The sequence below is a fragment of the Mugil cephalus genome, chromosome 17 (assembly GCF_022458985.1).
Source record: "Mugil cephalus isolate CIBA_MC_2020 chromosome 17, CIBA_Mcephalus_1.1, whole genome shotgun sequence".
Classification (NCBI taxonomy): domain Eukaryota; kingdom Metazoa; phylum Chordata; class Actinopteri; order Mugiliformes; family Mugilidae; genus Mugil; species Mugil cephalus.
The window spans coordinates 18,281,485-18,307,475 of NC_061786.1; the positions used below are offsets into that span (position 1 = coordinate 18,281,485).

The 25,991-nt window shown below is 44.5% G+C and overlaps 1 protein-coding gene across 12 annotated transcripts in view; it reads left to right on the forward strand.

The window, feature by feature from the left end:
- syne1b (spectrin repeat containing, nuclear envelope 1b) overlaps window positions 1-25,991 on the forward strand; it is a 72,412-nt gene that overhangs the window by 36,800 nt on the left and 9,621 nt on the right. For 11 of the 12 annotated variants that reach the window (XM_047611833.1, XM_047611832.1, XM_047611838.1 and 8 more), the window contains 70 exons: window positions 16-180; window positions 269-441; window positions 607-760; window positions 922-1,065; window positions 1,278-1,442; window positions 1,576-1,893; window positions 1,999-2,154; window positions 2,302-2,472; window positions 2,605-2,931; window positions 3,017-3,169; window positions 3,284-3,451; window positions 3,556-3,732; window positions 3,823-3,969; window positions 4,072-4,197; window positions 4,293-4,469; window positions 4,686-4,951; window positions 5,087-7,247; window positions 7,363-7,700; window positions 7,787-7,931; window positions 8,029-8,247; window positions 8,342-8,610; window positions 8,779-8,944; window positions 9,064-9,219; window positions 9,318-9,470; window positions 9,576-9,758; window positions 9,847-9,984; window positions 10,154-10,339; window positions 10,478-10,600; window positions 10,719-10,901; window positions 11,105-11,248; window positions 11,556-11,744; window positions 11,949-12,089; window positions 12,398-12,511; window positions 12,619-12,780; window positions 12,858-13,052; window positions 13,149-13,325; window positions 14,264-14,455; window positions 14,608-14,739; window positions 15,274-15,374; window positions 15,468-15,621; window positions 15,709-15,837; window positions 15,940-16,095; window positions 16,273-16,482; window positions 16,583-16,684; window positions 16,780-16,899; window positions 17,032-17,232; window positions 17,377-17,550; window positions 17,766-17,897; window positions 18,468-18,664; window positions 18,768-18,900; window positions 19,012-19,194; window positions 19,385-19,534; window positions 19,749-19,925; window positions 20,027-20,182; window positions 20,297-20,452; window positions 20,574-20,744; window positions 20,941-21,074; window positions 21,156-21,360; window positions 21,499-21,681; window positions 21,780-21,926; window positions 22,011-22,165; window positions 22,342-22,489; window positions 22,574-22,668; window positions 22,768-23,002; window positions 23,078-23,272; window positions 23,541-23,666; window positions 23,783-23,938; window positions 24,573-24,731; window positions 25,149-25,315; window positions 25,406-25,568. In XM_047611833.1, the coding sequence (XP_047467789.1) occupies window positions 16-180; window positions 269-441; window positions 607-760; window positions 922-1,065; window positions 1,278-1,442; window positions 1,576-1,893; window positions 1,999-2,154; window positions 2,302-2,472; window positions 2,605-2,931; window positions 3,017-3,169; window positions 3,284-3,451; window positions 3,556-3,732; window positions 3,823-3,969; window positions 4,072-4,197; window positions 4,293-4,469; window positions 4,686-4,951; window positions 5,087-7,247; window positions 7,363-7,700; window positions 7,787-7,931; window positions 8,029-8,247; window positions 8,342-8,610; window positions 8,779-8,944; window positions 9,064-9,219; window positions 9,318-9,470; window positions 9,576-9,758; window positions 9,847-9,984; window positions 10,154-10,339; window positions 10,478-10,600; window positions 10,719-10,901; window positions 11,105-11,248; window positions 11,556-11,744; window positions 11,949-12,089; window positions 12,398-12,511; window positions 12,619-12,780; window positions 12,858-13,052; window positions 13,149-13,325; window positions 14,264-14,455; window positions 14,608-14,739; window positions 15,274-15,374; window positions 15,468-15,621; window positions 15,709-15,837; window positions 15,940-16,095; window positions 16,273-16,482; window positions 16,583-16,684; window positions 16,780-16,899; window positions 17,032-17,232; window positions 17,377-17,550; window positions 17,766-17,897; window positions 18,468-18,664; window positions 18,768-18,900; window positions 19,012-19,194; window positions 19,385-19,534; window positions 19,749-19,925; window positions 20,027-20,182; window positions 20,297-20,452; window positions 20,574-20,744; window positions 20,941-21,074; window positions 21,156-21,360; window positions 21,499-21,681; window positions 21,780-21,926; window positions 22,011-22,165; window positions 22,342-22,489; window positions 22,574-22,668; window positions 22,768-23,002; window positions 23,078-23,272; window positions 23,541-23,666; window positions 23,783-23,938; window positions 24,573-24,731; window positions 25,149-25,315; window positions 25,406-25,568 (13,923 nt within the window). The remainder of the gene's footprint in view (window positions 1-15; window positions 181-268; window positions 442-606; window positions 761-921; window positions 1,066-1,277; window positions 1,443-1,575; window positions 1,894-1,998; window positions 2,155-2,301; window positions 2,473-2,604; window positions 2,932-3,016; window positions 3,170-3,283; window positions 3,452-3,555; window positions 3,733-3,822; window positions 3,970-4,071; window positions 4,198-4,292; window positions 4,470-4,685; window positions 4,952-5,086; window positions 7,248-7,362; window positions 7,701-7,786; window positions 7,932-8,028; window positions 8,248-8,341; window positions 8,611-8,778; window positions 8,945-9,063; window positions 9,220-9,317; window positions 9,471-9,575; window positions 9,759-9,846; window positions 9,985-10,153; window positions 10,340-10,477; window positions 10,601-10,718; window positions 10,902-11,104; window positions 11,249-11,555; window positions 11,745-11,948; window positions 12,090-12,397; window positions 12,512-12,618; window positions 12,781-12,857; window positions 13,053-13,148; window positions 13,326-14,263; window positions 14,456-14,607; window positions 14,740-15,273; window positions 15,375-15,467; window positions 15,622-15,708; window positions 15,838-15,939; window positions 16,096-16,272; window positions 16,483-16,582; window positions 16,685-16,779; window positions 16,900-17,031; window positions 17,233-17,376; window positions 17,551-17,765; window positions 17,898-18,467; window positions 18,665-18,767; window positions 18,901-19,011; window positions 19,195-19,384; window positions 19,535-19,748; window positions 19,926-20,026; window positions 20,183-20,296; window positions 20,453-20,573; window positions 20,745-20,940; window positions 21,075-21,155; window positions 21,361-21,498; window positions 21,682-21,779; window positions 21,927-22,010; window positions 22,166-22,341; window positions 22,490-22,573; window positions 22,669-22,767; window positions 23,003-23,077; window positions 23,273-23,540; window positions 23,667-23,782; window positions 23,939-24,572; window positions 24,732-25,148; window positions 25,316-25,405; window positions 25,569-25,991) is intronic. The other variant, XM_047611841.1, reaches the window with a different exon arrangement.

The window sequence follows — 25,991 nt, forward strand, 5'->3', positions numbered from 1 at the left end:
TTCATGGTTTTGCAGGAGAAGGCATCCCGGATCGATCGGATAGTCACTGAACACCAACTTTTCTCGCAAGGGCTAAAAGACCTGCAGAACTGGGTGGCTGACACCAGCCACATGCTGCAGACTTACTGCGCTCCCACTGCTGACAAAAATGTTCTCGATAGCAGGATGATCAAGCTAGAGGTATACAAAGTCATGTTTAGTTTTTAAAATTAAGAGTTACCGCTTTAACGACCAACAGTATGTAATAAATGGATGATCATTGCACCAGGCCTTGCTGACTGCTCGTCAGGAGAAGGAGATCCAACTGAAGATGCTGATCACAAGAGGAGAGTCAGTTCAGAGAAACACCTCAGCTGAGGGAGTGCCTGTTGTCCAAAAACAAATACAGGACCTTAAAGATTCCTGGGATGCTCTGCTCTCTGCTTCTATTCAATGCAAAAGGTTTGTTTTTTTACCAATACTATAGAAGTATAGAACTGTAGAAGAGGATTATCAGAAAAAAGGAAGAAAGCGTGCACACTGTGCACTCTTCTGTGTTCCTCCTATTGTAGCTATTTTATAACCACAGCTGTCTGACATTATTATTGTTATCCATAAACTGAACAGTCAGCTGGAGGGTTCCCTGTCTCAGTGGACCAGTTACCAGGAGGACGTTCGCCAGTTTGTGACCTGGGTTGAGCATGTGGAGGAGAGTCTTGATCCCACTGATAAACAGTGCTCCGAGATGAGAGATAAAACCGCAAATCTGAGCAAAGCCAAGGTACTGCCATCTTCTTTATCGCACTGCTTGTGATATACTGTATGTGATTTAATGTTTTAAACTCCAACTCTAAAAGGCTTAGAGTGTAGAGTTCAGACACAATCTGTAATTTCTTTCAAAATGCATTAAAAATCTAACTTCAACTGTCATTGTCGTTTCAGTTACTGTATGAGGAAGTGCTCAGCCACAGCACTCTGCTGGATACCATCACTGCAAAGAGTGCAAGTATCACAGAGAATTATGTCACTCAACTGGAGCTCCAAGATCTGCAGGAGCGCTACAATACTATCAAGGACAATTCTATGGTAATTAGGCAGCAGAATTTGCACAAATGAATATTTGTTAAAATGTGTAAAAAGATATGAACAGCAATGCACAGAAAATAACATCACAATGCTTAAAACTGAGTGAATATGAAAAATACAAATCTATATGTTGCATGTTAACCCACTTGTCAAAGGACGGATTAGAAAATTATCTTAAAATGGACGATTATTCTCACTTTGCACTTCCACAGAGATCAGTGGGGAAAGCAGAGGAGCTGGTGAAAGCCCACCAGGAGTATCAGCGGGGCCTTCATGCATTTGAAGAGTGGCTGGAACAGGAACAAGAGAAGCTTGGAGGCTACACCCAGCTGGAAGGCGATGTTGACATGTTGGAGGAGACTCTTCAAAAGCTACAGGTCTGAAAATGATCTCTGTCGTAATGCTGCTGTCAATAAGCGTTGCACATATAGCCAGAGGTCGTCTTCCATTAATATGTAATGTGGAAATGTAAAGAGATGGAAGTGCTCAAGCACGTCTGTGTATTTACAGGAGCTGCAGCTGCACTGCACAGAGGGCCAGGCTTTACTAAACACCCTGCTGGTCAGTCGAGAACTGGTCATCCCCTGGGGCCTTCCTCAGATAGAAGACAGAGCGCTGGAAACACTTCAGCAGGAGTGGAGGCTCTACCAGGCCCAGCTGGCCGACACCCGGGCCCAGCTCAACAGCGCTTTGGCTAAACTGCGGCAGATGGAGCAGAAGTTCCAGCGTCTTGACAGCTGGTTAAAGGGCATGGAAACAAAAGCACAACTGAGAAGTAATCGGCGGTCTGACCGCGCCACCAAAGAGGCTCAACTGCAGCTGATAAAGGTCTGTTTTGCGATGTTGTACTGGTACTCTATCAGAATACACTGTTTTGAATGAATGAACAAATTTCCAGTGTTTGACATGATGCAATGATCTGTCTTTTATTAGAGCTGGCAGGAAGAAGTGCTGGTTTATCAAGAAGAGATGGAGGGCCTGAGTCTTTTGGCCCAGCAGGTTCTGGATGAGACGCACATCAGCAGCCGAATTTGTTCCAGAGCCACCCAGATCACGGCGCGCTACCACGCCCTGCTCCTGCATCTACTGGTAACATCTTCTTTAATGCGTTTTCACAGTACAGCATATAGCGAACAACATTATATGTGCCTATATTTTTGACACATGAGTGGACAAGATTGGGTAGATAGCTATTCCAAGCTCTCTTCTCACTCTCGTCATCGCTTCATACTTCAGGAGACGATCAAACAGATCCAGGAGGAGGTGTCCAGCATTGAAGAGGCGCAGTGTGTCTTCACCACCTTCTCTGACTGGCTCAGCACAGCTCAGAATAACTTCAGCACTGTGGCTATAAGTGTCGATATAGTGGACCGCTTTGCCATGGAGAGAAAGATAAAGAAACTGGAGGTATTCTTTATTATCTCTCTTGATTATGCTCATTATTTGTCACTTGGTCACTGCTATTTTCTTAGACTTGCATTAAAATATATTTCGCAACATTACAGTTTGACACTTTTAACATAGTAACTTCTCTTCCAGGCTCTTCAGGCCGACATGGAGCAGGGTCACATTTACCTGAAGGCTATGAGGGAGAAGACGGAGCGAGCCATGGCTTTCCTGGAAGAGCCTGAAGCGGAGCAGCTGAAGGAAGAGGTGGACACTCGGCTCTTCCAACTAGAAGAGCTGATGACGGCTCTGCGCACAGAGCATAGCTCCCTCGAAAAATGCATCTCACTGTCTAAAGACTTCATGGACAAATACAAGGCCCAGGCGCAGTGGGTGATGGAGACCAAGAACCTTTTAGCATCAAGTGTAGAGCCTAAAGCTGAACTCTACCAGAAGAAGGCCCAGCTAGCAAAGTACAAGGTAAACCTGATAAACAGTTTTTGTCTTGTAAAGAGAGACCTTTTTTGATCTGATTTACAATTTTGCTCGCTTGTCACGTCTGCAGACAATCCAGCAGACAGTGCAGTCTCATGAGTCAGCCATAAAATCTGTCCTTGAGAAAGGAGAGGTGCTCCTCGACACAGTGAACGACCCCACTATCAGTGAGAACATGAAGAAGTTACAGGCTGACTACCAAGACCTCTGTTTGGCGGCTAAGGTACGAGATGAGCACTGTTGGGTTGTTACTGCTGAGAGGTCCATTGTTAATGTTATTTACACAATATTGTATTATATAAGAAAACTGAAGCCAGACATTTGCTTTGTGTTTCAGACACAGGTCCAGAACCTTGTGGAGTGGGTGAAAGAGCATGAGGATTACAACAGTGAATTGCAGGAGGTTGAGAAATGGCTTCTGCAGATGTCCAGCAGGCTTGTGAGCTCAGACTCCATGCAGACCAGCAGTATGGAGATGGCCACTCAACAACTTGCCCGACACAAGGTGAACAACTCCGTGCAGTATATGAATATTCCCACCTTTTTCAAAGATGATAACCTTTTTTTTTTGTTTCCAATTAATTAAAATGTCTTATATGTTGTTTTCAGGCGATAATGGAGGAAATATCCGGTTTTGAGGAGCGTCTCACCAGCTTGAAGCAGAAAGGAGAAGGTCTGGTCGCTAGCTGTACAGACCAGGTCCAAGCCAAGATTAGTCAGCAAGTACAGGCTCACCAACAAGGAACCAGAGATAGCTACTCCGCCATCTGCAGTACTGCCCAACGTGTGAGTAATATACCAAAAACTATAGGTCCTCATTTAATCTTTAGTTTTGGAAAACTTTCCAACATGGTAAAATCGTTTCTTACTCAACAGGTCTACCAGAGTCTGGACCGGGAGTTGCAGAAACATGTTAGTCATCAGGACACTCTTCAGCAGTGTCAAACGTGGCTCTCTACCGTACAAGAGGAACTCCAGCTCAACGATCAGGGACCATCTGGTCTGCAGGAAGCACTGAAGCAGGTATTTAACACTGCATAGTTTGCCTGGCACTTAAATGCATTCTTGCAATCTATCGCTTTTAATTTTTTTTATCGTTTTAATTAACTACTTTTGCACACACAGGTGAAACACTATAGAGCCCTTCAGGAGCAGGCCAGCACTTACCTGGACCTGGTGTGTTCGGTGTGTGACCTGTCTGATGATGCCGTGAGAGTGACAGCTGCCAAGGTCCAACAGGTCAAACTCACGGTCAGTAAACAGTTATTTTTCTTTTGTGTAATATTCTAGACATATACTCGCTGTAAATTAAAAAAAAAAAAAAACATTACAATGTGTTTGTGCAGATTGAGGAAAGGATGTCCAGCGCTCAGGTGCTTTCAGAGGGTTGGAGAGAGATCAAAGAACAGAAACAAGATCTAACCAGCTTGTTCCAGGACATGGAGCAGCAGCTTCTCAGTCTCTCCAGAAGACCAGCAGAGCTGGAGACCAAGATAGCACAAAACATGCTGTCACAAGCCAAGGTAACAAGATCATAAACATCACTCCCTCTGCAGCACACATGAGTGACTGAGTCTATTAAAATTAAGGTATATTGTGTTACTACATGTGTTTTAACCCTCACAGTGAATGTCATTATTATCCAACATGTTGGCCCTGTTGTTAGGGGATTAAAAAGAGATCTGCTTAGTGTGTGGAAGCACTTAGGTTTACCAACCAATATATTGCTTCTCACTCAGGAATGCAGCCAACAACTGCAGTCTAAACAGAGTATCCTGACCAAGATGAGCGAGACCGTGAGCAGATTGACCGGCGGCCAGGACTCTCCAGAGCATGCAGAGCTAGACCGCCTGAACCACTCCTGGCTCGAGCTCTGTCACCAGGCCAGCAAGCTGCAGATCCAGAGAGAGGAGGACCTGCAGAGATCGAAAGAATACCATGACTGTATTGCTGCAGTGGAGGTGCTGTTTGAACAGGTGTCCAAGGAGTGGGACAATCTGGCCAGGTGTGTTTGTACATGTAATGTTTTATATGTCAATGTTCTTAACACTGGGGGAAAGCATATCAAAAATATAATGGATGTCTTCCCAAAATTAGTTTTTAATCCTTTTTATTTTTGACCTGTTTTTCCATGGGACAGAACGGACGCTGAAAGCTCATCTCAGCATTTGGAAGCCTTGAAGAAACTTGCAGTAACTCTGGAAGAACAAAAAGGTGCTCTTGAAGAGCTTAAGGAGCAGAAACAGAAGGTTATCCAACATCTCAACTTGGATGACAAGGAACTGGTAAAAGAGCAAATCAGCCACTTCGAGCAGCGATGGTCTCAGATGCAAAACCTAATTAAAAGAAAAATCCAGGACTCAGTGGTGACTCTTGAAGACATGAGTCAAGTGGAAGCCCGTTTGAGGGAGGCCAGGGACTGGGCAGAAGAGCAGCAGCCTGCCCTGTCTGAGGCCATGAAAATGAGCCCTCCTCCCGAGCTGGCTCAGAGCTTCCTGTTTGACCACCTTAGCATATGCAGCGAGTTGGAGGCCAAGCAGCTCCTCCTGGCCCAGGCCATGACTGACGCTGACAGGGTGCTAGCACGGCTGGGCCTCAGCGAGCGGCAGCATCTGCAGCAGCTGATTTCTGACACGCAGTCCGAGGTGGAATCTCTGAGCGTGAAAGTGGTGCAGCGCAGAAAACACCTCAGCAAGGCGTTCACGGAGAGGACACAGTTTCTGATGGCCGTGGGTCAGTCTATATCCTGGGTGCAGCAGAATGAAAAGAAAGCCCAGGCGGAAGAGTACATCGCGCTGCTACCTGATGACCTAGCCAAGCAGGTCAGAACATGCCGGAACATCCAAAGCAGTCTGAAAGCATATCAGAGCGAGCTGACGTCCCTGTGGTCACAAGGGAGAGACTTAATGAGAGACGCCAGCGAGGAAGAGAGGAATGAGATCCTCACAAAGTTACAAGAGCTGCAAAACATCTTTGACAAAACGCTGCACAGATGTGGCCAGAAACTTCAAGAGCTCGAAAAGGTTCTTGTCTCCAGAAAGTATTTCAAGACAGATTTAGAGAAAATATGTCAGTGGCTAAAGCAGGCAGATATAGTCACCTTTCCTGAAATAAATCTAATGGTTGGAGATGCTGAATTGGAAGCACAGCTACTGAAATATCAGCAGATAATTGAGCAGGCAATTGAATATGAGAACCTCCTCCTAATAGTGCAAAGAGCTGGTCAGGAAATATTGCCCACGCTGAATGAAGTTGACCACTGCTACTTGGATGAAAAGCTCAACACGCTCCCTCAACAGTATAACAGCATATTAGCGCTAGCCAAAGAGAAACAGGAGAAAATCCAGCAGGCCATTCTCACAAGAAACGAGTACACATCTTTCATAGACGTCACTCACAAAGCGTTGAAAGAACTCGAAGAGCAGTACAATAATCTTGGGACACAGCCTGTAGGCTTGCAAACAGAAGAGGTTGTCAGCTTGCAGAGTGATTACAAAGCAATTCAGACAGATCTCAGCAACCTGGGTCTAGCTGTGAGCGAACTGAACCAGAAGAAAGAGGGATTTCGCAGCACTGGGCAACCGTGGCGCCCAGAGGAAATGACCCAGCTTGTGAGCTTGTACAATGGATTAAAGAGGCTGGTGGAACAAAAAGTCGAGCATCTGGATGAAACCTTGGAGTCGTTTGAGGATCACAAGGCGATGGCTATGCAAGTTGACTCTGAGTTAAAGGCCACCAAGGAGCAGCTGGTCAAAGTGAACGCAGAGGCACAGTCGGCCGAGGAGAGGCTGAAGAACTACCATGCTCTGGCGGGGAGTCTCCAGAGCGCCAACTCTCACTTGTCAAGGCTCATGGAGCAAATGGACACTCTCGCCCCTCGTGTGGACCAAGCAGCTCACGACGCCTCTAAGGAGCAAGTAGTTCTCTGGCAAGAGGAACTGCGATCTTTACAGGCTGCCGTAGGGGATCTGATCGAAGAATGCGAGAACAGGTTTGTCCAAAGTAAAGATTTTGAGACTGAGATGAAAAGGACTCTGGACTGGCTGCAGCAGGTCAGGGATGAACTGGACTGCGCCGTGATTGTGGATGTCAGAGTGGAGAAGGTGCAGGAGGAGATCAGGAAGCAGCAGATCATGCAGGAGGAAGTACAGTCCAGACTGAGGATCGTGGCCGCTCTTAGTAGCAGAGAAAAGCAAGAGTTTGTCACTGCCAATGAACTTGTCCCAGTCCATGTAGACACAAGTTTGGAAGAAATGGCAAAGCTGCAGGCAGACGTTCAGAAAGCACTGAGCTTCAAACAGGTGGGACAATCTTACACTCAGTATTTAAAGAGTGTGAAATATGTATTTGTAGTGTTTCCCAATTGATTTGACCAATTAAATATTAAATTACTTTCTCATTTGCTTTTGTGTGAAGATCACTCTGGAGGACGCCCTGGTGTTGTGTCAGAAATACCACTTCAGGATGCAGTCAGCCTGCGAGTGGCTGGAGGATGCCGTGTCTTTCCTGCAGCAAGCTAGCTTGGGCGTGGATGTGGAGAACTATGAAGAGTGTCTTCGGCAGCAGGGGGACATCCTGGCCACGGAGCAGGAGTTTCTCATCCACCTGGAGGAGCTGCAGACGCTGCTTCCTCAGCTGGAGAACCTGGTCAACCCCACAGCCAAAGACCAGCTGAGGGTGAGTGTGGAATCGGCGAAGCAGAGAGGCGTGGAGGTCCGGGATCAGCTCCAGTGTCACCAGGATGTCCTTCACAGGTATTTAGAAGCAATAATTCAATCTGCAGTACCTTGTTGTAGTTGATGGTGGAATTTTATACTGTAATTATTTTTTTTTTCCTCAGCTGTGTCACCCAGTGGAAGTCATACCAGGAGGCAAGGCAGACTGTTATTGAGCTTATGAATGAGGCTGAAAAGAAGCTCACTGAATTTTCTACTGCAAAGGCAGCCACGAGCCAAGAAGCTGAAGACAAGCTATGTAGTCACCGGGTATGAAAAGCCAATTTCTTCATTATTATATTGTTTCCTCATAAAAAATAGGCAGCGCTTCCACATATAATTAACTGTCTGTTAATTTTTTTTTCAGTCCCTGGTATCACTGGTGAATGGCTTCCAAGAAAAGCTGAGCGGTTTAGAGGAACAAGCTGCTCAGCTGGAGCTGGTGGGGAGCGATGCCAGTAAAGCCACCATCAGCCGCTCCATGACCACCGTGTGGCAGCGCTGGACGCGACTACGGAGCGTGGCGCGAGGACAAGAGAGAGTACTAGAGGACACCGCGCAGGAATGGAGGACTTTCAGGGAGAAGGTAAACAGGGAGCCAATTATTTGTCCATTATTATATACAAATATATCGCTTTGCTGGAGAAGACTTATAAAAATGTGGGATTTTTTTTATATAGATGGTGAAGGTGAGAGCAGTCGCTGATGAGCTCCAAAGCCGTTTCCCGGACAGTGCTATTGAGAAGGCTTCCAAAGCCACTCTGCAGTCTCTGTTAGACCAGCATGACTTGCTGAGCCAAGACTTGGAGCGCGAACTCTCCTCCCTCACGCTGCTGCGCCAGTACGCCCTCAGCCTGCTGCATGACGTGGAAGTGCCTTCACCAACAAATGAGCAAGATGAGCTGCCCAGTCTGAAGGAGATCAGAGCTGTGCAAGACAAAATGGAAAGGTAGTTATAAAAAAAAGATAGACTTCAAGAGGATTTTACACTAATTAAAGTCCAGCTGCATTTGTGTTTTTCAAAGTGACTTCCTTTAATTAAATAATAACTTATAAACGCAGACTTGTAGCAGATTTAAAAATTAACTGTGCTTTGCATTTGTAATTTTTCCTCCAGCCTCTTGACACAGTCCAGGACCAAGCGGGCGCAGACAGCTCAGGAACTTAGGGACAGAGAGGAAGTGGAGAAGGAACTCAGTGTTGTTAAAGCCTGGATCCAGGAAACCAGGGAACTTCTCCTCAATCCCACACCAGACATCGATTCTCTGCTGCAGGAGCTAGAGGTATTACACATATATATATATATGCCTATATTCTAAAAACAGAAATATTAAATATCTGACATCCAGGAAGATAGTTTGTTAAGACGGCTAAGTGACATTTGAGCTTCTGTTGTGTATAGGTTGTCCATGGAGAGGTGATAAATTATCGCCAGAATGTGGATAAATTAGCGGAGCAACAACAGAGCAAGTACCTGGATCTCTACACTATCCTCCCCTCTGAAATCTCCATGCAGCTTGCAGAGGTCTCACTTGCATTGGGTGCTATTGAGGATCAGGTACTGTACGACCTTAAATATAAATAACATATAGATTAGCTTGTTTTAAAACCTGAATGAATCATCTGACGTGATTTGTTCTCTTAACTATTTTGCAGGTTCTCTCCAAAGAGAGAGAAAATCAGAAAAACAGAGAAATAAAGGAGGCCTTCAGCTCCAGAATCCATGACATGTCAGAGAAACTCAAAGCTATTTCCAATAAATTTAAAGAAAAATCTCCTGATGTTGACCACGCCAAAGAAGAGGTCAAAGTAGGTTACACACTTTCACATAGTTTTACAGTGTTTATGTGCTGTAGTTTAAACTGAAATACTTGTTTTACTACAATTGTTTATTAATTTCTTTGCTTTTCTCAGAGCCTTTTTGAGGACTTGGAGTCCTGCGGTCGCTCTCTCTCTGAGTTGGACGCCTCTGTTCAAGAGTTTGGCCGCAGAAACCCCCTGCTGGCCAAACAGCTAAGTGATGCCATCAGCAAGCTATCTGAGATGCATCACCACACGACACGACTAGCAGACTGTAGAAACAACTGGCTCAAAAAGGTTTGTTTTTTTTTTGTTGCCTTTTGCATCAACAGTTTTGTGAAGAACCGTTTTACCCATTTTAATCCATCTTATCTTGATTCTTCAGGCTGTCTGCTATTTAGATGAGTATAATGAGATGCTGGACTTCATTGTGAGGTGGTCGGAGAAAGCTAAGAGCCTGGTGAGGGCAAATATCATCTGGAACTCTTCAGTTCATCTGCAAGAGCAGATCCGGTTGTACCAGGTGAGTTTCATTTCAATATGACACTTAGCGAAGGGGCATTTGCAGCTTCATTTGTCTAAGGGACATTGTCTGTTAAATAGAATGAACCTGCGACTCTTTGGGACACTTTGCACCAGGAGGCCGTACCACACATGTCTTTCATTCACCTACCTTGTTGTCCCGTGTTTAGGCTGTCCTGCGTGAGTCTCGAGAGCTCCATGGAGATCTGGAGTCCATGGCAGAGAAGGTAGAGCTTCTGTCTGAGGTGCTGCAGGTTGAATCTATGAGCCAGCAGGTCTGTGAACTCAGTCGACACACTGAGGAGCTTCAGCAAAGCATCAAGATACGACTGCAGAGCCTGCAGGATGCAGACAAGGTACAGACAAATAGAATATTTATTATTTGGTGCACCAGCTCGGATTTTTCATTCTATCACATTTTATATGTAGAGTTTTCCAAAAAGGAGTCCTTGTAGCTCATACCTTAGTGTTAAATAAATAATTTGCTTCCTCAGAGTATGGAGGCCTTGGAGCATGAAGTTAAGGCCCTACACGTTGCTCTAGAGCAGGTCCAAGCCACACTTACCTCCCCTGAGCTGGCACGCCAAAGCCTGAAGGAACAGCTCGCTCAGAGACAGGTAAACTGCACAACATTAAATAATCCATGACGTGGCCGCTGAGTTTTGATAGCGCACCTTGAATGGACACTTTGCATATTGTAGCTTGTAAACCTGGCCTGTGAACCTTTTTTTGCAGCGTCTCTTGGCAGACATGGAGAGCTTCAAGCAGCAGGTGCAGTCAGTGCAGCTGTGTCAGAGTGCTCTGCAGGTCCCAGAGGAGGTGATGCCCAACCTCGCCATCTGTCGTACAGCTTTGCGTCTGCAGCAAGAAGCCAGTCAGTTGCAGCACGTGGCCATTCAGCAATGCAACATCCTACAGGTACAGCAGGGGGCACTATTTCTGCCAGACTGTGATGAGATATTTTGTACTGTATGTATTTAATAATAAGTGTTGTTAGAAATGCAGTTAGAAACACAAACCAAATAACATGACAAATGTTTCCCTTCATTGCAGTGGATTCTCATGATTCTCTTCACATACTAAAGACTGACAGTAACAAAGTGATTTGACCTTTTATTCAGGAGGCAGTGGTGCAGTACGAGCAATACGAACAGGAAGTGAGGGAGCTTCAGGGTTTGATAGAGGAAGCGCATCGCGTCATCCAGGACCGACCGATCCCCAGCAGCAACATCCAGGAGCTGCAAGCCCAGATCCTTCACCATGAAGTACGATACCATAATATACTCACTTAACCTCTTTTTTGAAACGGTTTAACACAGGCATAAAAAATAAATTGGGCACGCTGGCATACATTTTTTAAATCCACATAAAATCCACAAGAAAAGGATTAGACATCAAACCTTTGCCAGGTGGCACCAGAATAAATACACATCCACTGTGCTGCTATATATATGTTATTTATTTAACTAATTCAGAGCAACCATTCTGTCTTTTTTTTTTTGCATGTTAAATACCTCATAAGGTCTAATAAATTCTGTCTGTGTATGTTTTGTATTTTTTTTTTTTTTATAGGAACTTGCCCAAAAGATCAAAGGTTACCAGGAGCAAATTGCCTCACTTAATTCAAAATGCAAAATGCTGGCAGTGAAGGCCAAACACGCCACCATGTTACTGACAGTAACCGATGTAGAGGTCCTACCTGAGGGGCTGCAGGAGATGGAAGCAGAGAAGTCCAAGAAATCTTCAGCCCAGGCCGTCATGGTAAGAGTATCATGTACCAAATAACACGCTGCTCCTGATAACGCTATTGGTGACTAATTAATTAAACCTCTTGACCCATGCTGCTATTTCTGGCTTTAACTGTTTTATGAGTTCTGTTCCTTTCAAACCCCTCCACACGATTAATATTTTCCATTTCACCTGGCATGTCTGCGTTTCTGGTTATGTTCTTGCATGGCGCGTCAGATGACGGCTGGCCGCTGTCACACCCTGCTGTCACCTGTAACTGAGGAGTCTGGGGAGGAGGGCACTAACAGTGAGGTGTCCTCACCTCCTGTGTGTCGTTCTCCTTCTCCTTTCACTCACACTGACGCCACTGTAACCAAGGTATCCTCTCTCTTCCTCTTGACAGCTTTTCCTCTACAATCAGGTCTTTCAGCAGAAGTGCAGACAGATTAAAATCCTTCTCTTGTTTTTCTGTGACCTTTCCTCTGTTAACTGCTTAGCTAAAAACACACTCAATTGACAAATGTTGTAGAAAACGATGATAAATAAATGCACTAATCATGCGCTGGGTTCTTAACTTGCACATTTATCATGACTAACAGTAAATTTGGTGTTTTATAAAAGCACTTATTACAGAGCATTTCATAGCTAACTACTGATGGAGCCGTTTGAATGTATTTTATTTTAAGGCGGGACGAGGAACACTCACTAGAGCTCCAATCCAGGAGTTATATGACCCAACATTTGAGTCGGTGGCCCACCTAGATGATCTGCAGCGCTCATGGGAGACTTTAAAGAATGTGGTATGTGAAAGACCACACCTTTTGTGTTATGCTTATAGAAATAAATTAAACAAAATCAAATCGCGAAGAATTTCAGTCTTACATCTTTCCGATTAATTGACTTACAGATCAGTGAGAAGCAGAGATCTTTGTATGAAGCTCTGGAAAAGCAGCAGCATTACCAAGGTTCCCTCCAGTCAATCTCCTCTAAAATGGAAGCTTTGGAGGCCAAACTTAGTGAGCCGCTGGAGACAGATAAAAGTCCAGATAGCCACATGAAGGGATATCAGGTGAGTCCCACACATAAATCTACACGAACCTACACACTGGCAAAGATTTTCCTCACCTTTTCATTTTTTCCATGCAGGCTCTGATAGACGAGATCCAAAGTGTGCAAGAAGAAATCGACCGGCTACAGACGAGCTTCACGGAGGAGCTGGCTGCTGATTCTGTGGACTCAGACATGGCTGACCAGCTCGCCATGCAGGCCTCCCTGGCTGTTTTAGCTGAGAGGATGGCCACCATCCGCATGAAAGCTTCAGGGAAACAACAAGTACTGGAGGTAGTGAAAACTGTAAATGTATATTACTGCTAATAATAACTGTGTGTTATTCAATAAGTTGATGTACTAAGTGAAATACGTTGTGTGCTGTTTTAGGAGCGAGTCAGTGACCGCCTGGAAGGTCAGCGTCAAGAACAGGCCATACAGCTCTATCACAATCAGGCAGATCATTTGGAGCAGTGGTTGGCCAGAATGCGCATTGCTGTGAACTCCGTCCTTGACCTTAAACCTGAAGAGGAAAGAGAAATGGAGAATCAGCTGGCTGAGTGTCAAGTAAGAGCTCCCCCTGCTGTTCATTCATTGAATTCAATTAATGCAACCGTACACGTTTATCATTACTAAATATGAGTGGATTTATGAATATGAATATATGAAGGCACTTAATAATTCATATGTAATGTCAGGATTGACACAGGCAGCTATAGAGGACTGTTTAGTGTTCATTCATTATCTTTTTCACCACTCTGGCAGTGGATTATTGACATACATCTTCTTATCTTTCAATATTTAGTTTCTTATTACGTATGGATTATCCCAGGGGACAGGGACCTCTCAGTGGGTAAACAAGAGCATTAGTGGAGCTGGATGGGCATTCAGAGTGTTGAGACTCCCTAAGCGACGGTAGCACTAGTCTTAAGCAGATTATGCAGATTTCTTTGGAGAGGGGTGTGTTCGGAGCGCAGCGAGGAGTGGTCAGGGATGGTGGCTTTCAGACGATTAAGGGAACCGGCCACGGGGATTGGATCTGGCGACAAAGCTGCTATAATATTCAAGTAGAAGAATCCTGGAGTACAGGGAGGGTGAGGCAGGAGGGTTGGACAGTTGGAATGATTTGCTTAAACTACTGATTGCAGAGGAGTGGCTATGCTATTCGAAACAAACGCTTCTTCAATCGTTGGAACAAAAGTCACTGATGGGCTTTGTCACCTTGTCTGAACCCAGAATGGTGTTTTACACAGAAGACTTGCTTTTGAGTGAGAGCATGTATGCTGCAGAGCATGGAGCGTGAAGGATTAGCGGTAATATGTTGCACAGGAGGCGAAGCTGGAGAGGTGGGCCAAGGATGAGAGCTCTCTCTGTCCTGTGGCCAGGGAAAGCTGCTGGTGTAGGGGCCTCTTCCGGGCTCGGAGGGCCCGCCGTGTAGAGGGAGGAGCCCCTGTAGATGGTGAGACATCATGTTTGAGCTGGCCTCTCTCCTCCTGCTGCTGCAGAACATGCTGCTGGAGATCGAGGAGAAGGTGCTGGCCCTCTCGGAGCTGTCGGTGCACAGTGAGAACCTGCTGCTGGAGGGCCGGGGGGACACCAGAGAGGAAGCTGAACATTTGTCCAGGAAGTTGCGCACGTTGAAGGGTGGTTTGTTGGAGCTGCAGAGGATGCTACAAGACAAGCAAATTAACATTCAGGTGAGATGAATAATTGGTTTAAATGACATACTGTAATTCAGTTCATTTCAATTAACTTTTGTTTATATAGTGCCATTAGCAATCACAGACCTGCTGATTCTCTGATGTTTCTTAAAGTTTGCTTCTTTTGTATTGTACTTTTTTTTCTACAGGGTTCTCTTCAGGAGCAGGAAGACAGTGAATCAGACTCAAGTCTCTCTCAAAGTCCCAGTGTGCAGGACTGGCTGGCCCAGGCCCGGACCACACGATCCCAACAGCACCAAGACAGCCTTCAGAGACAGAGGGTAACTTTGACATCGGGTTTTCTGACTTTGTTTGTCTAACTTTTTTTAACACGACAGAAAAACTGTCCATGCCATGAATGGATCTAATCCGTGTTTTGGTTACATATGAAAATGACTTGTGTTTGCCCAGAAGGAAATTACATTGGTGATTTGAAAACAGATTAGGTTCTCTGCATAAATTGCAGAGCAACACCCTTTGTAAGGCATCCTCGAAGGCTGAAAAAATCTGGCTTTTACACTATTTCAGGTGGTGGTGCTTCCATCAGTGAGCTCAGCCAAACGCAGTGGTCTCAAGCTGCTAACACTAGCACCCAAGCTCACAAGCAAGGCTTATGTAGTAACACTTATTTTTTCTCAGCATGTGTATATGCCAGAGGAAATGTTGAATATGGTTCCTGCCTTATTGATGGTATTGGATGTGTGAGAATGTCTTTGATGAGAGTTTGAACCCTTATTGGGATTTCAAAAGTTTTGCATAGTCACTGACACAGTACAATCTAACATGGTTGTTGCATTGTGTTTTTTCTCCTGGAGGAACTGGAGGAGCAGCTCGCAGAGCAGAAAAAGCTGCTTCAGTCAGTTGCTAGTAGAGGAGAGGAGATCCTCATCCAGCAGGCCTCGCCCAGCGGTGTCAGGTATATATATTGCTGTATATGCAAATAGAACTAAAATCCAGTGTTAAAATGATGGCTTAAAATATTAATTATTATGTTTTTGTCACTCTTCAGCACAACAGAGCCATTTTCACTGTCGGCTTTGGCTGAGAGGGAAACTCAGGCTGGACGGGAGCAGATGAGGCAGAGATGGGAGAGTCTGAGACTTGAGCTGAAAACGAAACTGCAGCTCCTGCAGAAAACCCTGGAGCAGGACCACAAGCAGCCGGTACAAAACCCTGTGGTTTTATTATTGTGAGCATGCAGTAGTAACAGAAAAGACTGTTGGTGACAGTTGTGTCTTTTGTTTTCTCAGGTTTTTTCCAGAGCTTCTCGTGTGACCACAGCTGGGTCACTGTTTAAAGGAGACACCCAGGCGGACAAATCCTCCCTGAAGACTCTTTATGACAACTTCAAACAGACAGTAGAAGACATGACCGCTCAGGTTTGGGCATTTATATGTTTAAATTGCACATTTTAACACTGTCCTTTGACAGTGACATTTAAGCACGTTGCGGTAATCTGCGTCTCTCCGATGTGTTCGCAGCCTGGCGGTGGTGAGACACAGGTGGCGCAGATGGAACAGCAGCTCTACACAGCTGTGTCATCCACCTCCTCCTGGCTGGATGGTGTGGAGAACAACGTCTTCTCTGGCTCAGTGCTGCTGGCTGAAAACGCAGAGACCCAGCTACAGAAGCAGGAGGTACAATTAGGCTTTAATTTGTGCAGCTCTATTAACTGACACAAGTACTTCTATAGAGCTGAAGGTGTGGATTAGTTGAAAAATATTCCTCATTTTGAGGACGATAAGCAAACTGTAATTTGATCAACACTGACGTTGTGATGTTTAGAATAAAACAGATTCTGATTCTCTCTCCAGACTCTGGAGAACGACGTGAGGCATATGACGGAGGAGGTGAAATTCAGTCAGGCTCTGCTGGCCGGCTCCTCGGGGCTGAGACATGAAGACAGAGTGCTGCTGGAGGACAACCTCGACTGCCTGAAGGAGAGATTAGGAGCCCTGGGTTGTGCTCTGGGACAGCGCTGTGACCACATGAGGACCAGAGCACAAGAACTCACAGCCTACCAGGTGCCTTTATTACTTATTTTTCAAATTTTCTTAATTTTTTATACATAGAAAACGTGCATGTGGATTGCACATATTAACATAAATGCTCTATAATTTGCAGACTGAATTGCAGCTCCTCCAGACTTCTTTAATTGAGACCAAATGCCAGATACTACAAGCCCTCGCAGGAGCAATGGATCGACCGGCCTCAAAACAACTGGAGGTGCTGCATGCGCTCATGGACTGATCTCTCATTGTCTCTCACAAAAGCTCAAGACTGTTTGGTTGTTATTCATTCACATCCTTCCCTTCTCTCAGGTCATCGCCAGTGCAGAGGAGAACCTGAAAGACTTTGAACAGAGAATCACAGAGCTTAAAACCAGAGGAGCAGCTCTTCAGGCAGATCAGATATCAACGAACAAACTGCTGAAACTACAGGTTTTTACTACACATTTTTACTTAAAATAATAAACGCTCAGCTTCAAATCTTTGTGGTGGATTTTACTTCTGAATGTACCACGAGGAAACTGCATCGTATTAAACGTTCAGTGTTTTTCTGTGTTTTTCCAGGATTCTTACGAGGAGCTGGTGATGACGGTTGGTTCCCGGCGCAGTGGCTTGAACCAGAACATGGCTCTGAAGGAGCAGTACGAGCGTGCCCAGCAGGACCTCACTGACCTGGTGGACACAGCTAAGGACAAGATGGCTGCCGATCAGAGAATCATTGCCAGCTCCGTGGAGGAAGTTCAGAATCACCTGGACAAACATAAGGTACCATCAGCTTAGAAGATTGTAGGCTTAGTGGAGGTTATCAGCAATTCTGTGAGACACTGAACCAAATTCGACTGCATGAGATAAGCTATAAAGGACAATACTGTGTTGGTCACTTGTGTGTTTGTTTGTGTGTGTGTCTAGGAGTTCTTCCAGGGTCTGGAGTCCCACATGATCCTAACAGAAACATACTTCAGGAAGATCAGCGGCCTGATGCTTCCCAAAGAGAGCCAAGCCCTGGAAGAGACACTGGCGGAGGCTCAGAGCGTCCTCAAAGAGGCACACAGCAAAGGAGTTGAGCTGGAGTGCATCCTGGAGGTAAGAGAGGGCACAAGGCATGTTAACTCTGATCTGTCTTTGGAAGAAAGTTCACAACAAATCAGAGTCTGTGTTTGAAATGCAAGAACAAATTTTCGGCCTAACTTCAAACAAAGAAACATTTCCAGTTTCCTGGAGAAATAACTTAAAAAACAAAGAGCTTGATAAGCCCAGCTTTAAATTTCTAATCATCTATTTTGTCTATTTTTTTCCAGACTTGGTGCCGCTTGATGCAGGATTACCAGAGTCTGAACCGACAACTGGAGGCAGTTGAAGGAAGCATGCCTTCTGTTGGCCTGGTGGAAGAAACCGAAGAAAGACTTATGGACAGAATCTCTCTGTATCAGGTGAGATTTTTAAAAGCTTATATAGATTTCTTGGTGCATTAGTGCATTCTGATCCACTCGCCCTCTACTGCGTTACAAGACGTGTCTCCGACTTTGGCTTGCAAATCCTGCACATATTTGTTAGCAGACTCCATAGGCTGGGTTAAAGACAGGGCACTTTCAAATGTGAGATTTGTCTCCGATAATAATCTTCTGTATTAGGTCATCATTTACCCCACATCCTGTAAAATTTGTGAAAGTGTCACTCCATAATTACAAAACAGATTAAGTGGGTCTTCTCATTCATGAATTCAATTTAAATCTCTGTACAATTTCACTTGGTGAAGGTTTTGCAGGACTTACAGGTTTCTCATCAAATAAAAAAAAAAGATTTTTATGTATAAACATAAGCTATTTTATATTTAGTTGCATGCTAATTTCTGGGAGTATTTCTAGATTCTTAGAAACTCACGATTCACCCATATTTCTCTGAATTGGCTGAAGCCTTTAGAGACACTCTCTTTGTCTTTACGTTTTCGAGCTGCAAGCCCACTTTGTATTTTTCTCTGCTCTTCTTCATTCTCTGTCCAGGGCCTGAAGGGGAGACTGACCGAGCACCAACACAAGTTGTACCAGGTGCTGGACGAGGGCAAACATCTCTTGCTGTCAGTTTGCTGCCCCGCCCTGGAGAATCAGCTCGCGCTCTTAGGGGAACACTGGCTCAACAACACAGCCAAGGTTAACAAGGAACTACAGCGCCTTGAGGCCATCCTGAAACACTGGACCAGGTCAGGGACAGAAGTGCCTTCTCACACTAAATAAAAACAAGATGATATTTATTAGTCCGTGGCGTAGTTTTGAATTATTTTTTTTATTTATTTATTTATACAGGTATCAAAGGGAGTGTGCAGAGATGTGCGAATGGCTGCAGTCGGCTCTGGAGCGTTTGGAGTTTTGGAATACGCAGGCGGTCTTAGTCCCACAAGAGCTTGAAACTGTCAGAGACCATCTCTCAGCTTTCCTTGTAAGGCCAAAGACAATAATCCTAATCTTTTTCTTGTTTTCTTAACCTTTATTAAACTAGACATTTATGCAGGTGTAAATATTAAACTACTGGCGTTTGTCTCCGTCTCAGGAGTTTTCTAAAGAAGTTGAGGGGAAGTCGAGCCTGAAGAGCTCAGTGGTTACCGAGGGCAACCAGCTGCTGCGGCTGAAGAAAGTGGACACGGTGGTGCTGCGCTCTGACCTCGCACGCATCGACACTCAGTGGAGTGAGCTGCTCACGCGCATCCCAGTGGTCCAGGAGAAGCTGCACCAGGTACCGTCACATGCAACCAGGCTGAACAGGCTTAGCTGCTCTTGAGCAAATAGGATTACCCAACCTCTTTCTGCTGCTTCTCTCATATACAAGTTTTTCAGTGAAGTACCAGCGTGTGTTTTTCTCCTTCATCTGTGGGTTCAGTGTTTATATTTTTATATGTATGTTTATATTTATTTATTTATTTCAGATCCAAATGGAGAAACTGGCCTCCCGTCATGCCATTTCTGAGCTGTTCAACTGGATATCGTTGATGGAGAACGTCATTGAGGAGGATGAAGAAAACCTGAAGAGTGCTGTGGGGTCCAATGTGATTCAAGATTATTTGCAAAAATACAAGGTAGCTGATTTTTTACAGAATCATGATGCTATTAACTTTAGTTCCCAAAGATATGATAGAAACTAAAAATAAAGCTGCATTTTTTCAGGCTGAAACATTTGTGTATGCATGTAACATGGGGATTAATTGTTTTTTGCATGCATTTTTTTTTTTTTTTTTGGTTCTAATGCAACTGTCTTTTGATCACGTATCTACTGTTGTTTCCTCACTTTAGGGCTTCAGGGTAGATTTAAGCTGCAAGCAGCTGACTGTGGACTTTGTCAACCAGTCAGTGCTGCAAATCAGTGGTCAGGATGTGGAGAGCAAGCGCAGTGATAAGACAGACTTTGCTGAGCGTCTGGGAGCCATGAACCGGCGCTGGCAGATCCTGCAAGGCCGCATCAATGAGAGGGTGAGGCCCCAACCGCTGGTGGTGGATAAAACAGACTGACCGTGACGTTTAAGTATGCAGCACAGAATGGTAACTGTTCATTGTGCATGAAACACTTGTAGATCCAGTTCCTTGAGAGCCTGCTGGAGATGTGGTTGGAGTACGAGAGCAGCGTTCAGGCTCTGAAGTCCTGGATGGGGACTCAAGAAGACAGACTGAAGAGGAAACACAGAATAGAGGATTTGACATCTGTGCAGAATGCTCTGAAAGACTGCCAGGTACGGGATCTGGTTTATTTCTGTGTTAATGTGCTGTATTAATCCACCTTATTTCTATGACGTGATGTTTTCTTATATAGTAAGTGAAAAGTATTGTTTTTGTTTTGTTTTTAGGAAATGGAGGAGCTGGTGAAGGAAAAAGAAAAAGAACTAGAGAGAGTAGAGGAGCAGGGCTGTGCCCTCGTCCAGAACAAGACCGATGAGGCTTGTGCTATCGTCATGGAGACGCTCCAAGGTGTCAATCACACCTGGGCTAACCTGGACCACTTGGTAATCTCCCTGTCCTCTTTTCATGCCTTGTTTTAATGTGGTGCTCTTCTATTCTGTTAGGATTTTTACTCATTGTCACTCCATGTTTATTTATTTATTTATTTCATGAAAACTTTAACAGATAGGGCAACTGAAGATCAGCTTGAACTCAGTGCTGGATCAGTGGAGTCTATACAAACGGGCTTCAGAAGAGATCAATGGTTACCTGATGGAGGGGAGGTACTCTGTGTCCCGTTTCCGCCTCCTCACAGGATCCCTGGAGGCCGTTCAGCTGCAAGTGCAAAGTCTGCAGGTATATTAGAGTGAAGTAGCCTGTGACTCGTTGTCCCTCTCATTAAGATTATATTGATCGTATTTATATAGTTCTCTGAAATCTTACTGCAACACTAAGCTGACATTTACCTTTTTCTTCAGGGATTTTTTTGAAAGGGAAGTTTGTCATGCTCTTGTTGGTGAATTAAAAACTGGACTTTTCTTTCACTGTTAAGGATTTGCAAGAAGAACTGGAGAAGCAGGAGAGCAGCCTGAGAAAGTTTGGTGCTGTGACACACCAGCTGCTGAAGGAGTGTCACCCTTCAGTGTCAGACTCTCTCAACAACGCCCTCAAGGACGTCAACGCAAGGTGTATATTTTTAAGATTATTTATTTTTATTGTAAATATGCTGTTCTCTTCAGGCTTTACATCATTCGTATTTGCACCCAGGTGGACTGGCTTACTCGAGGAGATTGCAGAGCGTCTTAGAAGCAGCAAAGCCCTGCTGCAGCTGTGGCAGCGCTACAAGGAGCTGTACGAGCAGAGCTGCAGCAGCATCCAGCTGCAGGAGGAAAAGGCAGACCAGCTCCTCAAGAACACCTGCAGTAAGGACGTTGCTGACGAGGAAGTTTCCGGCTGGATCCAAGAATGCAGCGTGAGTGAGACCTTAGCAGCTATTTTAAGATCAAAACAGCTGTTCAGTGTAAATGTAGGTTTTGAGGCCTCATTATGAAAATCGCTTTGATGTCATTGTTAATAAGTGTTTTTATATTTTATGTTTGCTTTGTCTCAGGAGTTGCTCCGCTCCCAGGCACCGGTGCAGGCCTCACTTCAGGTTCTCCAAGAACTGGGAGAACAGCTGAAGCAGCAGGTGGACACATCAGCAGCATCTGCCATCCAGTCGGATCACCTCTCTCTCACCCAGCGACTGTCTGCAGTAGAGCAGGCTCTGACCAGACAGCTCACCACGCTGCAGGTAACAGGAGTGAAGATGCTAAGCTGTTTATTTTACTCACTTAGTCAGATGATACATTTTTAGTCTTGGGTTTGACTTCTCTGTCTCTTCAACGCCAGACTGGAGTTCAAGACTATGAAACCTTTAATGATCAGCTGGAATCTCTGGGGAGCTGGATAGTTGAAGCTGAGGAAGGTCTGAAGGTGCAAGATCCCAATGGCTCCACTGACCTGACAGTCATCCAGGACCGTATGGATGATCTCAAGGTTACTTTTATTGTATTTCTTTTGCTCATCTGAACAAATCAACAACCAATTGTCCAGATTACTAAGCGTTTTTTTGTTTTACAGAGGCTCATGTTGAAATTCAGCAGCATGGCCCCTGAATTGGAGCGTCTAAACGAGCTCGGTTACCGGCTCCCTCTCAATGATTCAGAGATCAAGCGCATGCAGAACCTTAACAGAAGCTGGTCCACAGCCTCAGCACAAACCACAGAGAGATTCAGGTATGTCGTGATCCCAGGTAAAAACAAAAACAACGTGTTTCTGAAAATAAATGTCACCATGACAGTGCATTTCGGGATAAAATATTAAAAGAGAAGCTAAGCTAAATATGACGAACAGACATAAATACTGTAAAGGCCAGTCTAGCAAATCTTATTTGTTGTTTATTTCATTGCAGCAAACTTCAGTCGTTCCTGCTGCAGCAGCAGACCTTCCTTGAAAAGTGTGAAACGTGGATGGAGTTCTTGGTCCAAACAGAAGAGAATCTGGCGGTGGAAATTTCTGGGAACTATCAGAGTTTGATGGAGCAACAAAAAGCTCATGAGGTTAGAGTCGATCTAAAATAATAAATACACTTTAAAACATCTGCTTTTGGCCTCATTTATTAATAAACATTGTTTGTCTTCCAGTTATTCCAAGCTGAGATGTTCAGTCGCCAGCAGATCCTCCACTCTATCATCAGCGATGGACAGAGGATGTTAGAACAGGGTCAGGTAGACGACAGGTAAAAATCCACATCCACTTCTGATTTCTCTGTCAAAGAACTTTCTGTGCGTAGAATATTTCCTGTATTTACCGGTCGTCACCCTTCATTCTCAAACAGAGACGAGTTCAACCTTAAGCTGGCTCTCCTGAGTAACCAGTGGCAGGGCGTGGTGCGACGTGCTCAGCAGAGGCGGGGCATCATAGACGGTCTGATCCGCCAGTGGCAGCGCTATAGAGAAATGGTGGAGAAGCTGCGCAAGTGGCTCATGGAGGTCTCCCATCCTGCAGAGGCACTTCAGTCAGGGAATACGATCCCTCTGCAACAAGCTCGTTCCATGCTGGATGCTGTCCAGGTACCGGCATATTAAATAAAAAACTGTAATTGTAAATGAAAAGATGTGTTGTTTTATACCTTCTTTCTGGTTCAGCTGAAGGAAAAGGTGCTACAGCGTCAGCAGGGCAGCTACATACTGACGGTGGAGGCAGGTAGACAGCTGCTCCTGTCGGCCGATAGCCGGGCGGAGGTGGCTCTGCAGACGGAGCTGACTGATATCCAGGACAGATGGAAACAAGCAAGCATCTGCCTGGAGGAGCAGAAGAAAGAGCTCGCCACCTTGTTAAAGGTAACCCAGACAAAATACTAGCAGCTTGTGTAGTATTGTATATATAGTACATATAGTATATACCTGAGGAGGCTATGAAGTACTAGAATAGTAGGAACATGTTGTGTTGTATGGATATATTTGTATACTATTCTTTTTCTATTAGCAATTACTTTTGTGGAAAGCCCAATTTTCTGAGTAATCCACTGAAAAATAGTTTGGTTCTAGGAGTTTGGATTTATCTGCAAGCAGTATTGTGTCATATGTGGGGATGTTTTGTGTTGTACAGGACTGGGAGAGATGTGAGAGAGGGATTTGTGGCTCACTGGAAAAACTTCGAGCCTTCAAACGACAGCTGTCTCAGCCTCTTCCTGATCATCATGAGGATCTACAAGTTGAGCAGATGCGCTGCAAGGTGACAGTCTGGACATTTTCAATCATTTTATTTACCAGAAGTTTTACATTTGTCAGATTTATAAATTAGATTTATAATTAAAAGATGTAATAATGTGATTCTTGCTTCAATAACAGGATCTGGAGAATACATTTGACGGCTGGACGGGTGATCTGGCACATCTGGCTGTGCTGAGAGAGTCACTTTCTTGCTACATCACTGCCGAGGACCTTTCTGTCCTGCAGGAACGTATTGAGCTGTTGCATCGACAGTGGGATGAAATCTGCCACCAGGTACTCTTCTCTACGCAGCACCTTTTCCAAATCTGATTGAACATAAAGTGTGCTGTCCGTCTGGTGAGCTTCCTCACTCTATATCTCTGAGAAATAACGTATTCTATCAAATAATATGAACCATTACATTTATATGAGTGTCGCTGTTTTATTGTTGTTATGTCCTGCAGTTCCATGATATACCACTTGGTGCTACTATTGTCAAGCCTTACAGACTTGCATCATATGACACTATAAAACATAAATAACTACACATCTAAATGGTGCAAGTTAGCCAACATCAAAAAAGTTGCTCCCACTATAAATGTAAGACCAGAAATCAAACATTTCCTCATTCAACCCTAAATTTTAAACAGGAACTTTGTTTTCTACTTCTGTTACTCTAACGTGCCAAGTCATTTTGATCAGAAACAGATTGCATGCAAAGCTGAAACCAGACTGACATCCTGTGTGGAGAAGATAAAATACATGCACAGGAAACAGAGAAGCACATCGGTGCTGCGTGATGCAAATGAAACCGTCATAATGCAGCGAGCGCTTCCTTCAGAGACATTTTGATAATCAGTCACTCTTTAAAAAGTGAACCTCGCGCAGAGATGCTGTCAACTTTGTGTATTTTGGTGTGCTTCTGCAGCTGTCGCTGCGCAGGCAGCAGGTGAGCGAGAAGCTAAATGAGTGGACTGTGTTCAACGAGAAGTACAAGGAGCTCTGCGAGTGGCTCACCAACATGGAGAGCAAGGTGTCCCAAAATGGAGACATCAGCATCGAAGAGATGATCGAGAAGCTCCGCAAGGTAAACAGAAAAACAGTATGTCTTAATGAGCCTCAGACAATGCACATGGCACCTGTTTAATTCATGTTATCTTGTTGATATCCACTTTAGTCACTTTTTTTTTCGTTATTTTCTTTTTCTTAATGTTTACATCTACTACATCTGATGCTAGAATGATTGAGGCAACACTGCTTTAGAACTGGACAGGAAAACACCTGCATTAATGTGTTTCAGTTTCATTTGTTCGTCATCTTAGTATTTTCCCCTTTTAGAGTTCTCTTATCATAAATTACTTTACTACGTTTACTACGTTGTATTTCTGTTGCATCCTGCAAAGAATCTTATGTCATTTCACGTATGATTTATAATGTCAATATGTTGTCTTACTACTGCAGTCAAAGAGTTTAAAATAACTGGTTGTGCTGTATTGTTTCTCAGGACTACCAGGAGGAGATCACAGTGGCGGAGGAGAACAAATTGCATCTGCACCAGCTTGGAGAGCGTCTGGCCAAGGCCAGCCACCAGAGCAAAGCCACCGAAATCGATCAGAAGCTCAACAAGGTCGGCGACCGCTGGCAGCACCTCCTGGATCTCATTGGAGCCAGGTGAGCGCACACGTCTTAGCAAGGTTGCTTTGCTGATTTTAGTCCCCAGTAAATATAACATGCAAACATTCAAACGAATTCTGTTCACAGAGTGAAGAAGCTGAGAGAAACTCTGGTGGCCGTTCAGCAGCTAGATAAAAACATGAGCAGCCTACGCTCCTGGCTCGCACACATCGAGGCAGAGCTGTCCAAACCCATCGCCTACGACGCCTGTGACTTCCAGGAGATACAGAGGAAACTGGATATGCAGCAGGTGACACACAGAAATATACAGTGATTAAGATATGTGCAATAAAATACTATATTATAGATGTTATTATGTTACTGTAGAAACTCTCTGGTTTTCACTGGTCACAATTTACCATTTTTGTTGTCTTCCTTCATCTCTTTACTGTCTGTTTGTGGAACAACACATGGAACAATTGATTAACTTCAGCTCCAATAAATCAGAGTCACATTCAAACCATTACAGGCACAGGTGCAAGAAACCACTTAAATGATTTTGTTAATTCTCTAAACGCTTTAATAGACGTACTAAATTTTAGTGGCCATTTAATTGAATCTGTGGAGGAATAACGATCCTGCAGAAACCAATTAACTAATCAAAAGTCATTACTGTAATGTGTCGGACCATTTGCACAAAGTTATTCTCCAATTTCCCTCATGCTCATTCAGT